The following is a 17,394-nucleotide window of genomic DNA, read 5'->3' on the forward strand; positions in this document are numbered from 1 at the left end:
AGCCGATCTACAAGCACACAACGCCTCGCGATGCGAGGCGTTGTGTGCTTGTAGATCTGCTGTTTTCACTAGATTAGTACATTTTATAGATGATAAATACAAAACGAACGGTTTTGGACTTTCACCCGACAACGAAGATGTGCTATAAATATAAGGTGCTGGGAGTGAAAATTACAATGTAGGGGTGCCTCGGATTGAAAAAAGATATTTATGGGTGCCCTGAGACAACAAAAGTTTGGGAACCCCTGCTCTACAACATTGCACCCGCGGTGACGTATTACACGTAGCCCCAGAATCCAACGTGGTGTCTACCTTTTAATGTCTATGGATCTGCCGCTGATGAAGTCACGCACAGGACCTTGTCCCTACGAGGCCTGACGTTGAGGACGTCACAGAGCCCTGTCCTGTATCTGATCATGTGAACTTTGACCTTTTGGGGAAATCAATTTCTCCTTTTTTGTTTTTTCTTTGAGAGACAATCATGTTTTATCAGAAGAAGGAAGGAAGGAAGTGGTAGCGATGATATCGCTTCCTGTTTGTACAGCCGTGTTTTGTTTGATTTGGAGAAAATCATTTTTAAAGGCAATATTGATAACCTTTTTACGTAGTCTCATAACAGAAAGACAATAATGCATCCAATGCAATCCAAATGGTGTTTTTGTTCACCTATTTAAAGCATAAATAAGCAGTTTTCTGCTGACATAAGCAGGAATCATGCAATTGCTTATTTTTATCTTATTATATTCAGGCAGCTAACAATGCTCCCTAAAAAAAATCTAGTCTCTGTGGCGCTTCTAGGAGCCGCAGTCTGCCTCCAAAACTATTATTTTATCTGTAAGAAGCTCTGTCATTAGCAGCTCATTGGTGCATGAACCAGCCGACCGGGGCTAATAGGATTGACAGACAGGTCAACCAATCTGAACAAGAACAAGAGGCGGTCCTGATTGGTCTGTTATTTTGGATGGGCACCCAGTTTAATCGACCAATGACAGAACTTCTCACAGATAAAAATAATAGTTTTGGAGGCAGATTGTAGCCCAAGGAAGTGTCACACACACAACATTTCTTTAGGAAGCATTGTTAGCCGCCTGAATAAAATAAAATTACTATTTATTTTTAAAATAAGCAATTGCATGATTCCTGCTTATGTCAGCAGAAAACTGCTTATTTCTGCTTTAAACTGAAGGCAGCCGTTTTTGTTGGAGAAGATGCTTTTTTCCCTCCTAAAGAGACACTTGGAGACTGCCTGCCGCACTACAACTAACTGCATAATGGCTGCCTTACAGATGCAAGTCGGGGAAATAAAGGACATCTCCTCCCTAAAACACTTCTAGGCTCATTTTCCTACCTATATTGATCCATAAAGACTGTCCATGGGGTCCATTAGGCAGAGATGCCCCTGTTGTCCAGTTTCCCCAGCAGAACCCATGCAGCAGCTGTCATAGCATAGAGTGGAGCCTATAAGCCTATCGCTTTTACACTATTTGTTGTGTTCAAAAGTGATTTTCTTTTTCATGAATGTCTTACTAGTTGGCATTACAAACACATCCATGCCTTGGTTGTCCCACACAAGCCACCACAATCTCATAAATCATGTTTTGGGGTGAGCATTCGGCAAAGGTGCCAATCAAAGTGACTGTAATGGCCAATCACAGGGTATCTTTTCCGGGACGTGGCAAAACACATTCAAGCATAACATCTGTTTAGCAGAGTGTGAGGGCTTGTGTGGGACAACGATGACATGGATGTGTTTGTAATGACAACTAGTACCAGATTCATGAAAAATAAAAACACTTTTGTGTACAACAAATAGTGTAAAAGCGATAGGCTTATAGGCTCCACTCTATGCTATGAGAGCTGCTGGGTTCTGCTGGGGAAACTGGACAACAGGGGCATTTCTGCCTAATAGACCCCATGGACAGTCTTTTGGGATCAATATAAGTAGGAAAATGAGCCTAGAAGTGTTTTAGGGAGGAGTTGTCCTTTAAGGAACCTTGTGCTACAGATGTGTTGAGAGTGACATCTAGTGGCTGAATGTTGTTTATAGCACCTTTTTAATGTGTCTGAACAGTGAAGTGTCTTCAGGCCCTACTAGTGATGAGCTCATGAACTTATCCTGTTTTAGTTTTTGTTTTCCTCGTCGTTTTTTTATCCTAAACTCACGTTTTAACTGTTTTGTCTCCCACTTTCAACCTGGCTTCCCTTTGTCGGGCTTGTCATTATGGGTGAAAATACTCCAAAAAATAGTTAAAATAGCACATCTACAGGCTAAAGACACATCAAGGTGTGGGCTCTTAGATCAGTGATATTCAACTGGCGGCCCGTGGTCCAAATTCGGCTCTAGCAGAGCTTTCTTGTGGCCCCTGTAGAACATAACTTATTCCAATGTAAAAAATAAAGAAAAAAAGGATAATAGCAAATTATTATTGGATGATTGGTTGTACAGGATGACCATTTTCGGCAATTTATTTTTTCAACATGGAGCTGTGTAGCTTGGCAACAACAGATGAGTTCTGGGTGCAGTTCATCCATCCATTTGAAACCATGTCTGGGTCTTGAATGGCCTTGTGAACCAGCCTCTCCCGGAAATTACATTTCCTGTTCAAAGCAAATGAATATGTAGTGGAGGGGATGTTGTCCTTTTACCCCAAAGAAATAATTCACCTTGAGACGGGTGCTCAAAACAAACACATTTTTTTTATCATATGATGAAGTGGTTAAAGGGAAACTAGGTAACCTTAACTTTGACTATTTTAATACACTTTTTAGCAATCGTTTCCCTTTATCAGTCACTATGTTATTGTTTTGGGGTGTTTCCCTGCAGAAAGACACATCCCTCTGGTTGTATTTTGGTTTTGTTCCACTGTTTATGTTGACATTCATCCATTTGCAGGGACAGAGAAGTCTGTGTGGGGAAGCTCCCTTTGAACTTCAAACTGGGGTTGTGCACTGAGTTGATTGATTGGGCCATAAAAGTGTCAAGTGCTCTTTAGTGATCTCTCTAATCAATTAAATTCCCCCATCTCTCTAATCAATTAAACCACACACTGACTTGCCTAGTTTCCCTTTAACCCTGTAAGACCCACTGTTGTAATATTACAACATTTGTATTTTATCCAAAAAAAGGTTTAAATGATTTTATTTTTGCTCCCCCTACCACCTAAACATCACCATTGGATCCTGTTGTTTAGTATTACAATGGCATTGGCCACGATATTTGCATATAAATACCCCCCACAGAGGCTGACATTCACACAACTTCAAGATCTCTGGAGTCCAGAGTCTGGACGGACAACATCTCACTTTTTCACCGAAGCTATCCCTCACAAAAACATAAGTAAAATGCCTGTAATATATATATTTTTTGGTGATCATTAGAATGTCTAGAACATGTACATATGTTATTATTGTGAAGCATATCCCCCATATGTAAATTGGAGCATGATTTATGATTTAGGCTATAAAACCTTTACATTTTCCTCTGATTAGGACTCCTACAACACCATCTGATTTTTCAAGTATTTCTATTTTTGGGTCTTACAGGGTTACAAAATTCAAACAGGAAAATGAGACATTTTGTGATATTTACATTTCCGTATGATATTTAATTTAATTAATATCACATCTAACATCTAACTAGAAAGGTCTCCGTCAGGCCGACTGAAAATCCATTATTTGGACTTGACCGATGTGATACTGATGATGTCAACTTGGAACTCCATATTTGGGCAAGACTTGTGTACCCTGGTCTGATCCCATACTTTGCCGGGACGGTGAGTTTATAAGTTATAAATTCCACCTTTGTCCTTGCAGAGATGACGTAAAATCAAGATGTTCAACTCCAGGAGACAAACGGTTAAAACTCAGAATTTGTGTTTTGTTTTGTTTTTCTGATTGGTTCTCAACAAGTAACGTAAAAAAAAAAAAACATGACACTGTGTGTTGCTTTTAATCAAAATGACAATGTTTGAATAAACGTGATGAACCTGATTTTAAAGTCATATTGTGTATTAACATTCATTAGTAGTGTTTCGGTTTAAATATTGTATTGCATGAAGTTCAAAGCGCCACTCATACGCTTCCAAAACGGGCTCTCTATAATTAGCTCAGCAGTTGAATTTCTGGCACTCCACATGGGGAACACGGGTTCGAATCCCAGGAAGGACATGGAAGTTATGGATTATAGCTTATTACATCTGAATTTCTGTGTACAGCAGTTCATGTTCCACTTTATTGTTTCATTCATAACTTTACATCAGAGATTCACGGCAGAAAGAAAACATATTGCAATGGCTTTGTTAAAAAACACCACAATTCATAAAAAGTTAACAAGGTAACGTTTAGCCTAAATTTTAAATATATATTTAAAAAATGTTTCAGTTTATCATCCACTATAGATAAAATAGTTAGGTAAAAAAACTTCAGTTCCGTGACCACGGGAGCAAAGGTCTGTTTCTCAATGGATTTGTCATCTAGGAGGATTATTAAACACATTTGGCCGGGGTGTCTTTTTTTAAATGGCCGGGAAAATGTTTGACAGCTAGGGTAATGTTCAGTCTCATTCACTTACTATACGCTATACTATAAAGGAAAAAATGACTCCCAAAAAATCTGCTTTAAGTGGGATGTGAGGGGTCAAACTAGTTTTTTTTTATCATTATTCTGAATCCATTGCAAGCATTTGTTTTGCATGAAAAACATTCCTTGGGCTAAAAAACGGCCAACAAAACTATGGTTTAGTGATGAGTCATCAATTTTCACAGTCTTTTGGGGTCCGTTTTTAGCCCAAGGAATGCAAAACAAATGCTTGCAATGGATTCAGAATAATTTAAAACCCTTAGTTTGACCCCTCACATCCCACTTAAAGCAGTTTTTTTGGGAGTCATTTTTTCCTTAATAGTATAGTGTATATAGTAAGTGAATGAGACTGAAAATTACCCTAGCTGTCAAACATTTTCCCCACCATTTTAAAAAATACACCCCGGCCAAATGTGTTTAATAATCCTCCTAGATCCCCTCCAAATCCATTGAGAAACGGACCTTTGCTTCCACGGTCACGGAACTGCCATTTTTGACTCTAATAAAACTCCTTTTGTCAATAATTTCATTGTCTTGGTTCTCTGTTGGTGTTTGGTTTCATGTCTGACCTTCCACCTGTATATGTCTCTGGATAGGAGTGTCTTCTAAAGCCTGCATTTTAAACGTGTAAATTATGTTAAACCATGTATGAGACGAGACAGAGAGAGATGGATACTGAATAGAGATACATACATACATACATAGGCTACACAGTACATTACTATTGAAAACGAGTAAGTTAAACATGGAGAATTGATTGCTAATGTGATAATATAATAAGAAATATAGAATAAACAGTTTAAATCATACACATTTTTGATGTCTTGTTAAACCGTATAGCTTACAAACAAACAGTGATGTATTGTTAATATAGAGTTGCTGAGTCACTGACCCCCTACACACACACACACACACACACACACACACACACACACACACACACACACACACTGCATTGTCAATCTATTAGCACCAACTATGGTTGCCTAGGTTAACATTGTCAACAGTCTCAGTGGAGAGAGAGAGGGGGGGGGGCAGAGAGAGTTTCTTTTTTCTTTTTTGATTGTCTAGTTGCTGATCAGTGTTGTGTGTATGTGTAACTAAGATTCATTACACACACTGAGTTGTGTGTATGTGTAACTAAGATTCATTACACACACTGAGCGAGAGAGAAGGTCAAACAAAGACACAGAATAGAGAGAGTAAAGACTGCATTTGGCCAGGTAAGTCTATTCTATTCCTATTCTATTCCAATTATTAATAATATATTAGTAATAATACTAATAAGAATAATTAGCAGTGCAGTAGGGCATTCACGAATAGTGATTTTTAGTATTCGAATTGTTCAACCTCAAAGTATCCGAATAGTCGAATATTCAACAAGACTATAGACAAACTGTCAAATATTAAGTAAGCAAGAGGCAAACATTGTGAAAATAGCCGATCTACATGCTCACAACGCCTCGGGCATGTAGATCTGCTATCTGTGGAACCGAATCACATTAAATGTAATAGCTACAATTCCAAGTGCTTGTCAGGGTGGGGGTCCCCAATTCAAATATGTTTATTTTGGGGGTCACGGCCTAAAAAGATTTGAGAAGCCCTGGTATAGAGCATTAACAAATTCATCCACCAGGGGCATTGACAACTCATTCTTATGACTTCCTATCTAGCCAAGCTTTATAAACTATATATTTTTTTAAAGAGAAAACTATTTAAAAAATAAGCGAACATTCGACTTTGTGAACAACGTCGAATAGTGACTTTGATATTCGATTATTCGAATATTTGGTGAATGCCCTACAGTGCAGTTGTTTCTAAATATAAAAAATATTTGTTCTAAAGTCGATGCTGACATAATGCAACCCTGAATATAGTACATTGTATTCGGGAAGAGGAATTTCCCTGTACACTACTTTCACCCTGGCGTCACTATTTTGTCATCGTAGGCGAAATGTCTCAAATCTTTTCAAACATTTTTTTTTTCACAAATAAGTTCTCTCTGCCCCCTCCTTCTCTCTTCCCAGATTACTGCTATGGAGTCCCAGCCTCCGGACGAGGTTGCAGAGGTAGAGGACGTGTCCTGCGTCCCCCCAGCGGAGAGCTCTGATCCTGGGCTGAAGGGCTCCAGTCCCTCCCCGCCGGGCACATCAGACCTCCAGCCAGGGGAGCTGGGGGCCACACGTGTCCCAGAAGAGAGGCTTGATGCTGGGCAGGAGAGACAGGAGGAGAGCCCTGGAGGGGTGAATGTGGGGAAGGAGGAGGGAGGACTCGACGGCACCTCCACTAAACACTCACCTCTGAGTAACAACCTCACAGGTACTACTAATGTAATGCTGTATTATATTATTATCAGTGGTGGAAAAAGTACTCAAATGTTTTATTAAAGGAGCTATAGTCAACTTTTTCTTGAAAAACGGATGCTAAAATAAAAATAATGTTTGGAAAGTATTTTATTAAAAAAATAAGCTTCATATTATGTTTCTATTCAAAAATGACCACAAAAAGCGTAAAATAATGATAAAATAATCATTTTGGCAATTGTCGGGCTGACACTTTGTTTACATTCTAGTCTATTCTTTGATAGTGTTAGACTAGGATGTAAACAAAGTGTCGGCCCGACAATGGCCAAAATGATTATTTTATCATTATTTTATGCTTTTTGTGGTCATTTTTAATTGAAACACATATAAAGCTTATTCTTTTTATAAAATATTTTCGAAACATTATTTTTATTTTAGTATCCGTTTTTCAAGAAAAAGTTGACTATAGCTCCTTTAAGTAAATGTATCAATACTGCAATTTAGAAGTACTCTGTTACAAGTACAAATCTGGAAGTACTTAAAGTCCAAAGAAATAAAAGTAGTTTATGCCGTAGTTTAGGCATTTATCAGATGCTTATTATCCAAAGCGACTTATCAATATGATAAGCAAGATAATATGTCAGTACATCAACAACAATACAACAAATGCATAGGAATATTAATCTAAAAAAGAATACAATTAATAACATGTAGACCGCACACCTAATCAGTTACTCAAGTACAGTACTTGAGTAAATGTACTTGGTTACTTTACACCAAGGGTCTTCAACAGGGGGTCCGGGATCTACAACTTAACAACGCCTCACAGTGCGAGGCGTTTATTAAGTATTGACAGTTCAAGAGGTTAAATATCTGAAAACACAAATTGACATGAAACCAAAATACACTGATGATTGTGCTCTCAAACAATGAAACTATATGGAATCTATGAACAGGTTGTGGGGGTCCCTGCTTCATCTCTCTCTCAACTAAGGGGTCCTTGGCCTGAAAACGTTGAAGACCCCTGCTTTACACCACTGATTATTATGATCAATAATACATCTAAAATAATTTATGTGATGTGTCTGCTCCAATCAACAGAGAAAACTGCCAGGGGCCATCGGCGAATTGGAGGCCAGAACTCTAGAACCACCAATCAAGTGGCTTCTCCAGTTGCTGGTCCCTCCCACAGCGCCTGCACCACTGTGAGTAGTGACCTATTCAGTCAAACAAGTTGATAGCTTTACATATCTTGGACTCACTTTGGACAATAAACTGAGGTTTGATCAACACATTACATCTATCCATAAACGTTTTCAGCAAAGACTTCATGTAATCCGTAAACTAAGATCACTATCTGTTGCCCCCCATCTTCTGTTATTACTGTACAAAAGCATTATACAACCTGTTCTGTTGTACTGCTCTGCATGTTTCTTCACCATACTGTCCATGCCTAACAGAAACAAACTTTACAGTATTACCCGTATTGCTTCCAAGATCATTGGACTTCCCACACCCACACTGTCTGATATGAACGATAAGGCCATTACACGCTTAGCTCTCTCAATAACAAGTGACACTGACCATCCTCTGCATCGCCACTTTGACCTAATGCCACCTGGGCGAAGATACAGAACCTTGGCGTGGCACAAAGTTCGGTTTAAAAGGAGTTTTGTCCCCTCAGCCATTGCTGCACTTAACAATCTGCTAAACAATCGCCCCCGTCGCTAAGCGGGTCTTTTCTGTGTACAGTGGGGTACTGATGACTTGTCTATGTGATATGTTTGTGTTGTTTTTGGCTATGTGTTGTTTCTTGTTTGAACAGACTGTGAAGACAAATTTCCCTTCAGGGACAATAAAGATTATTATTATTATTACCAAGTTTGTATGGCAGTACAGTTGAAAAGAATATGCTAAAAAGATAACACAAATGGACCTAACACCTTAACACAGAGAACTATGAAAGACGCTGTTCCAAACTCATTTTGGATGTTATTTAAACACATAGTTATAATAATATTATAATAATATATATTATATATCTAGAGTGCGGACTGCCTCCACCTATTCATTTCAATGAAAGTTGAAAAATAGCAGATCTACAAACTGCGAGGCGTTGTGAGCTTGTAGATCGGCTATTTTCGGCAAAGAGTTTTGGTGTAGAGGGGAAAAAAGAGCACACTAAGTACAGAGTGAAAGGTCAAGTTTATTAAGTATTAATGGTTCAAGTGGTTACATATCTAAAATTGACATGAATCGAAAATACACTGATGATTGTGCTGTCAAACGATGAAACTATATGGAATGGGGGTCCCTGCTTCAACTCTCTCAGCTAAGGGGTCCTTGGCCTGAAAACGTTGAAGACCCCTACCATAGATCTAGATTGTACAAGCTATGTGTGGGGTTGCTCTTCTCTAAGTATGGTAAATAATGATGAATTAAAATATTTATAGCAACCTTTTTCTATGCAGTTTTAAAGGTATATTTAGTGATTGTATTTCATTCAAATAAAAATATAATTGGTACAGTTTCCATTCATGCTCCTCACTAGAATGTGTGCTGACCATATAAAGACTTCCACCATGGCCAGTGTTACGAGCATAGCTAGATTCAGGTTTCAGAGGTGGCCAGCCAGTCCTCGACCAATCAGGGTAGAGTATGGCTGTGTAGTTATGTTATGATGTTTAGTTAGGATGGTCAAAATAAAGGTTGTGAGAACCACAGTCGCTCTGAATTAAGAACGTCTGCTAAATGCCTAGATTGTAAACTACTGAACTCATAAAATGCCACAGTCTCAAGATGACCCCTGCCACTTTCATTATCACTGACTACACCTTTAAATGTCAGGTAAGCCACTAGGTGGCGCCATAAGACTAAATACAGTACATGCAGATCTCATGGTACAGAGCTTATAAAATAATTCCACATTGTTGGTTGCAGGTGTCGGGTCAGAGGAGCGTGCTGCTCTCCAACGAGGTGAGGATGATGAGGGCGAAGCAGAGCAGAGCCATGAGGGAGGAGCGACGCGCCACGCTGGACGCACGGCACAAATACCTGCTGAGCAAACTGCTGGGCGCTTTGACCCTGGGGGAGACGGAGGTCCAGGACGCCCTGGTCTCTGACGACAAGGTATACCAGGGGTTCCCAAACTTTTTTTGTCTCAGGGCACCCCATAAATATTTTTCACTATAATTTTCACTTCCAGCACCTTATATTTATAGCATATCGTCGTTGTCGGGTGGAAACCTTGTCCAAAACGGTTCGTTTTGTATTTATCATCTATAAAATGTACTAAACTAGTGAAAACAGCAGATCTACAAGCACACAACGCCTCGCACCGCGAGGCATTGTGTGCTTGTAGATCGTCTGTTTTCACTAGTTTTGTGCGACAGTCTTGAAGCAGGCTTTGCTTTACCAAAAGATGTACACATTTGAAACTTGGAGATACAAGGTTTCTGCCCGACAGTGACGATATTTTAGTGATTATGTTGCGAGGAAAACGTTGAGATAATAACCATTTTGGTTAGAACTGACTGAAAATAACTTTGTTCCATATATTAACAAATGATCTCGCGGCACCCCTGGACTGCCGTCGCGGCACCCCAGGGTGCCCCGTCACCCACTTTGAAAACCCCTGAGGTATACCACTACTCTGTTTGGATCTACTGTAATGTAGTCTCTCAAGAACAGCCTCAGAGAACGCTACGCTAAGAGAGGCCGACCGATAGGTGTCGCCCTTTCTTCTTTGACGATGGGTTCCCAGATTGACTGTAATGTAATGTATCAATTCAATTTCAATGGTGGAAGAAGTAGTAAAATTATCAATACTGCAATGTAGAACTACTCTGTTACAAATAAAAGTCCAATAATCACAATTTACTTGAGAAACAGTATAAAAGTATTGGCATCAAAATATACTTAAAGCACCAAAAGACAAGTAAACATACTCATTATGCAGAATGTCCATTTCACAAGGTATCATGTCTAAAATGTATTAAAATCTTTTGAAAATAGCACACCTACAAGCTCACAGTTGTGAGCTTGTAGATTGGCTATTTTCGAAGAGCCAAAGTTTAAATAGGGCTGAAGTGGTTAATGTATGTTTTGTAATAATATTTCTAATTTAAAAAGTAACTAGTAACTGAAGTCTTCAAATAATTGAAGTGGAGTAAAAGTACGATTTTTGCCTCTGAGATATGGTGGAATAGACGCAGGGACGTGCTGGCCATTGGGAAAAGCGGGACAACTCCCGAACGGCCGGTTCATTCCCGGCCGGTCCAGGCCGGCCATTAGGAAAAAAGTAAAAATAAAATGTTGGCCATCGTTCCATTTTGGGGGCTGGGCAGCCAACAAAGTAAATCGTCACTGTCGGGCAGAAACCTTGTATCTTCAAGTTTCAAATTTGTAAATTTTTCGCAAAGCAAAGCCCTGCTTCATCATACAAGGCCGTTGCACAAAATTTGTGAAAACAGCAGATCTACAAGCACACAACGCCTCGCGGTGGGCTTGTAGGTAGGCTTGTAGATCGTCTGTTTTCACTAATTTAAATCATTTTTAAAATGATAAATACAAAACAAAAGGTTTTGGACATACAAGGTTTCCAACCGACAATGACGAAATATAACTCATGTAATTGGCCCACTGGCTTGTCACTTGTCATGATCTGAAATGGCAAATCTTTGAGTAGCAGCAGCTCTATAGCGCGCAATGAGGGCCTCTCCAACTATTTTTCCCGGGCTAAATCAGGGGCCCAGCACGTCCCTGAATAGACGACTTAGACGTAAAAGACAGTATTGAAAATTGGAAATACTCCAAAATTGTATTTAAAGGGGAAGATCGCCCATTTTCAATATTGAACTACTGTAGGCTATACGGTATGTGCGTTGGCTCTCGCCAACGTGCCTGACACTTTGGCTGACTGGTCAGCGTGGATACCTGGCAAATCGGGGTCCCGGGTTCGCCTCCCGGCCGTGACGCTACATTGGTGGCAGCGGTACAGAGGGGAAGTATTCATCCCCGGCGGCGGTGTAGACCTGTCCGGCTAGTAGTCGACGACTGTTCCCCCCTGAGTTGCGTTTGAACCCCCCGGTTTCAAAGTCGATCTTAGATCCTGGCCGGCGCGCGTGGTCGCGCTTCCAGGTAGAGGGGACGACTGTAGGCTATACGGTATGTGCGTTGGCTCTCGCCAACGTGCCTGGCACTTTGGCTGACTGGTCAGCATGCATATCTGGCAAATCGGGGTCCCGGGTTCGCCTCCCGGCCGTGACGCTACACTATGTCATTAATACACCTTAGAGGAGTTGTGTGGAAATAGAAATAAAGTTCCCCCCCTTCTGTGTTGCCTAGATCTGGAGGATTGATTTTGGGGTTTGTATTGTAAAGTACAACTTGATGACATCACACCGTCGTACTTTACAATACAAACCCCAAAATCAATCCTCCAGTTCTAGGCAACACAGAAGGGGGGGAACTTTTTTTCTATTTCCACACAACTCCTCTAAGTTATATAATATAACTTATATTAATGACAGTTCAACATTGAACATGGGTGGTCTTCCCCTTTAAAGGGATATTTCACTTTCTAAAAAACGTTTGGTAATTTTATCGATTATGATTGTGTTTTCCAGTTCAGTCTCATTGATGACTTCTTTGCTGCCGACGGATCTAGGAAGCTCATGTTCTTCTACCAGGGGTCCTCTCAGGTAGTATATTATACTTCTGGGTCCAGAGAAAAAGGGACTTGTGTAGGCATTTGTGAAGTCCTGCAAATTAACACAATAGGTTTGGTTTTGGATGTTTTGCATTTGTCTGACTTAGCTTTTTTTCTCATGAAACCATCATTGTAGTATTAATACTGACTATTATGTTAAATCAGTGGTTCTCAACCTTTTCAGGCTGCGACCGCCAAAATAATCACATTTTAACCGGTGACCCCCCATCCTGACAAGCACTAAGAGGCATTAGATTTTGAATATCACGGTTCTATTGTGAAAATAACAGATCTACATGCTCACAACGCCTCGCAACGCGAGGCGTTGTGAGCATGTAGATCGGCATTTCTGCCTCTAATGATTGACAATTTGGCCAATGTTTAATTTGTCATTTTAGAGGTATTAAAAAGTCCTTAAATTGTCACTTGTATGTGTGTATATACCCTCTATACACTTAAACTGTATGTTGGTTTTGTTGAAAAAACAATGTTGCACATTAAGTTAATCATCTGGAGACCCACCCCAAATAATTTGAGGACCCCCCTGGGGGTCCCGACCCACAGGTTGAGAACCACTGTGTTAAATAATGCAGTCAAACATTAAATTGTGCGTTCATGTTTGTAGGCACTGGCCTCCACTCATCCCTCTGTTATCGATGTTGGCTCCACCTCTCATCACAAAAGACTGTTCCTGACTACTGGATCTTCAGAGGTGAGAGTGACTGTTTGTAACAGTGAAAACACTTTGAGAAACACTGTCTTATAGTCCTGGTACAAAGGGCCTACTTGGACGGCTTTGATTTCATCGACTAAAACTATGACGAAAAATGTTTGTCGACTGCGTTTTTTTCACTGACGAAAACGAAATAAAAACTAAGCTGTGATGACTAAAACTAAGACTAAATATATTGACAATTTCGTCAACAAAATAAAAACTAGACTAAAACGTTAGGGAGGGACTAGTGGAGTAGAGAGTCATTTTATGTTTGGTTGCTCTCAGGTGTTGCGTGCTGAAAATAGCAGATCTACAAGCTCACAACGCGCCGCGCTGCGACGAGTTGTGAGCTTGTAGATCGGCTATTTTCAGCACGCAACCAAGTGTAAAATCAGTCATTACATGCCATCAAGGCCTGCCAAAATACATTTCAGTTGACTAAATCAACTGTAGATTTAGTCGCCTAAAATCTTATGATATTTAGTCGACTAAAATTAGACTAAAACTAAAACTTTTCCATCCATCCATCCATCCATCTTCAACCGCTTATCCGGAATCGGGTCGCGGGGGTAACAGCTCCAACTGAGACTTCCAGATTTCCTTATCCTGCGCAACTTCCTCCACTCCCTCTGGGAGTATACCAAGGCGTTCCCAGGCCAGTCTGGAGATATAATCCTTCCATCTGGTCTTAGGTCTGCCACGGGGTCTCCTCCCAGTGGGACGTGCATCGAGGACCTTCCTAGGAAGGCGCTCGATTTCCAGTGACTAAATTATGACTAAAACATTTTATTCAAAAGACTATGACTAAAACTAAATCAAAATGTGCTGTCAAAAACAACATTGCCAGATACCAAACTGTGCCTGGACATCAGTGACGGTCCCTGACCATAGCGCTCCGTCACATATTACAGGACCTAGAGAGCAAAACATGTAATGAATGAATACAATTGAGTACCTGAGACGAATAACAGTCCGTATTTTAAAATTTTGGATAAAAACATTTTTTTGATTTACCAGACTGTAAACCACAAACTAGAAGTTTTTAATTTCTTAAAGTCTTAATGTACTTCCCCCCCCCCCCCTCATTTTGTTGGGTTAGATTTTTTTTATTTAACTCATATATGTTAGGAATTATAAGACATAATACTTATGAAAAGTGGAAAAAAACAGTATATCTCCAGCAGTTTGTGGAACAACAGTCTAAAGGTGGTTGCACACTGCTGCGTTTTTCGGGCCGAATATCGGAGTGAATTTCGGAGCACGCAAATAAAAAATTCAACCTCACGTTATGTCAGTCACGTTTGCACACTGCCGCCCGTTTCGCGCACCACTCGGTCCCTTGCTCTCTCTATCTCTCTCTCTCTCCTTGCCCTGAAAAACGCATTTCGCAACGAAAAACGCAGCAGTGTGCAACCACCTTAAGTCCGTACAAGCAATATTCAGCAGACAAAGGGAGAAAATAACATTACCGACAATTAAACAAAATGAGGGGGGATTGCATTAACAATTTAACAGATTAAAAATGACTAGTTTTTTGGTTTACAGTCTGGTAAATCCAAAAATATATATATCAAAAAAATATATATATGGACTTATACTGTTATTTGTCTCACATACTCAATTATGTTGAATAAAAAGGAGAATACAGTTAGATTATTACAGTTCTGTCAGGACAACTCATGAATGGATAAAGACAATGTATGAATGGATAGATTATTTCTGATGTACAGTATGAATGACACATTCCAAACTAGTGTATAATGACCTTGCCATGCGAATCTAAGTGATGCTTTGCCAGAGCAGTGTGCACCTTTTGTTTTTAAAGTTTTCCCCTTCTATTGTATGCAACCTACACACCTGCTCTAGAGCGTATTTCAGAAGTGTAAATTATGAGCGTGGCACAGAACATACATGGTGGTAATTTAACACACCTGTGGAATGTTGTGTTAATGCTATGAACCGTGTCTGGTTACCATTCACACTATTGTCTCTGGAGTCTAATCACATGCTTGTTCACTGCTGTGTTCTTTTAAAGAGAGAGAGGGAGAGTTAGTTAGTTAGTTAGTTAGTTAGTTAGTTTTATTGTCCACAGTGTGGAAATGTGTCTTTTGTCTCATATACATTTAGACAACATTAAAATGACAGATAAACAGCAACAAGCACTTACACACAAAACATCTTAATGGTCACCTCTGGGACAACCAGATCTTATTTTATTGTTGTGTGGGACACGATCAACACAATCCTGAGTTATTTTTTGTGTTCAATCTGTGTTTTTAGATATTTTAGTATTTCAGCCGATTTCAGCATGCTACAACTGGTCATATGATGAAATACTAACATATCTAAAAACACAGATTGAACACAAAAGATTATTCAGGATTGTGTTGATCGTGTGATTCGTGTCCCAACAATAAAATAAGATCTGGTTGTCCCAGAGGTGACCTGGTCCTTTAAGGCAACAAGAAGGACAACAGTGGCATATAAGGTGAAGAAACAGGCACATCAACGAGACATGACATCATTCAATGCCTTAATGGCATTTGGAATGAATGAATGTTTAAAAAATATTACGGCTACGGTGTGCCCATTCTGCCCAAGTTGTTCTATAGTGTCTACCAGAGGGAAGTAAATTGAACTCCCTATGAAGTGGGTGAGAGGGGTAATTTATTATCTTGACAGCTTTTTTCCAAAGCACTTCATTGTAGATACAACTTAATTGTTTTTGTTTTTTCCCTATGATTTTTTATGCCAGATTTACTATTCTCTGCAGCTTGCCTCTACATTGCATGTTAAGATTACCGTACCACACATTGCCATGTTGAAGGTTAAGATTCCCTCTATGAGGTTCTTATAAAACGTTTCCATAATGTGCTTGCTCACCCTGAAAGAGTTGAGCTTGCGTAAAAGGTGGAGACGTTGGTTACAGGATTTAAAAATATAGTCAGTGTTGTCACTGAAGTTAAGGTTGCTGTCAATTAGTGCCTAGATATTTAAAGGCCTAGAGAGAGAGGGAGAGAGAGAGAGAGAGAGAGAGAGACTGTTAACTTGCTAGGCTGGCTCTAAGGCAGCTAAAGTTAACTCATTAAACTAAACTTACATTGTGGTTATGTGTGGAACTAAACCCTGTCTCTATCTACGTTGCTCAGCCATTGCTGGGGAAGTGTCTGTACTTTCTGAGGATGACTGACAAGGCCATAACTACAGCTAACATACATCAGGTCAGTAAACCGCTTAGAACTAATGTCATTAGTACTGTTTCCATCAGGGACGTTGGAGAGTTGGAGAGGCCCTCATTGCGCGCTATAGAGAGAGATCTCTCTCTATAGCGCTGCTGCTACTCAAAGACTTGTCATTTCAGATCATGACAAGTGACAAGCCAGTGGGCCAATTACTCTACATGAGTTATATTTCGTCGTTGTCGGCTGGAAACCTTGTATGTCCAAAACCGTTTGTTTTGTATTTATCATTTTAAAAATTATTTAAAGAAGTGAAAACAGCCGATCTACAAGTACACAACGCCTCACGGTGCGAGGCGTTATGTGCTTGTAGATCTGCTGTTTTCACTACTTTTGTGCAACAGCCTTGTATGATGAAGCAGGGCTTTGCTTTGCGAAAAAATGTATACATTTGAAACTTGGAGATACAAGGTTTCTGCCCGACAGTGACGATTTACTTTGTTGGCCGCCCAGCCCCCAAAATGGAACGAAGGCCGACATTTTATTTTTAATTTTTCCCTAATGGCCGGCCTGGACCGGCCAAGCACTTGTCTAAGCCGTGTGAACGTCCCGTGCCCACAGGAGGTGACCTTTGGGATGCTGGACTGTTGTGAGGGCAGCGTGCTGCACAGTGTGGAGACTCTGCTGTCAGAGGTCATGCTGCCTGCTCTCAGAGCTCAACAGGTATCTCTCTCTCCCTTTCTAGTTCTTCTTCTCAAAGCTCAACAGGTATCTTCTCTCCCTTTCTAGTTCTTCTTCTCAGAGCTCAACAGGTATCTCTCTCTCCCTTTCTAGTTCTTCTTCTCAAAGCTCAACAGGTATCTTCTCTCCCTTTCTAGTTCTTCTTCTCAGAGCTCAACATGTATCTCT

The 17,394-nt window shown here is 40.1% G+C and overlaps 1 protein-coding gene across 1 annotated transcript in view; it reads left to right on the plus strand.

Annotated features, from left to right (window-relative positions):
• Window positions 1-2,478: 2,478 nt before the first annotated feature.
• Window positions 2,479-17,394, plus strand: part of dnah5l (dynein, axonemal, heavy chain 5 like) — a gene marked incomplete at both ends in the record, with an annotated part of 142,853 nt that continues 127,937 nt past the window's right edge. Inside the window, 8 exons of the mRNA XM_080752420.1 lie at window positions 2,479-2,517; window positions 6,606-6,897; window positions 7,983-8,086; window positions 9,822-10,010; window positions 12,509-12,583; window positions 13,217-13,303; window positions 16,456-16,527; window positions 17,107-17,208. Of these exons, the coding sequence (XP_080608546.1) occupies window positions 2,479-2,517; window positions 6,606-6,897; window positions 7,983-8,086; window positions 9,822-10,010; window positions 12,509-12,583; window positions 13,217-13,303; window positions 16,456-16,527; window positions 17,107-17,208 (960 nt within the window). The remainder of the gene's footprint in view (window positions 2,518-6,605; window positions 6,898-7,982; window positions 8,087-9,821; window positions 10,011-12,508; window positions 12,584-13,216; window positions 13,304-16,455; window positions 16,528-17,106; window positions 17,209-17,394) is intronic.

This window comes from Nannobrachium achirus, assembly GCF_963921795.1.
Source record: "Nannobrachium achirus genome assembly, chromosome: 21".
In the NCBI taxonomy this organism is placed as follows: Eukaryota; Metazoa; Chordata; class Actinopteri; order Myctophiformes; family Myctophidae; genus Nannobrachium; species Nannobrachium achirus.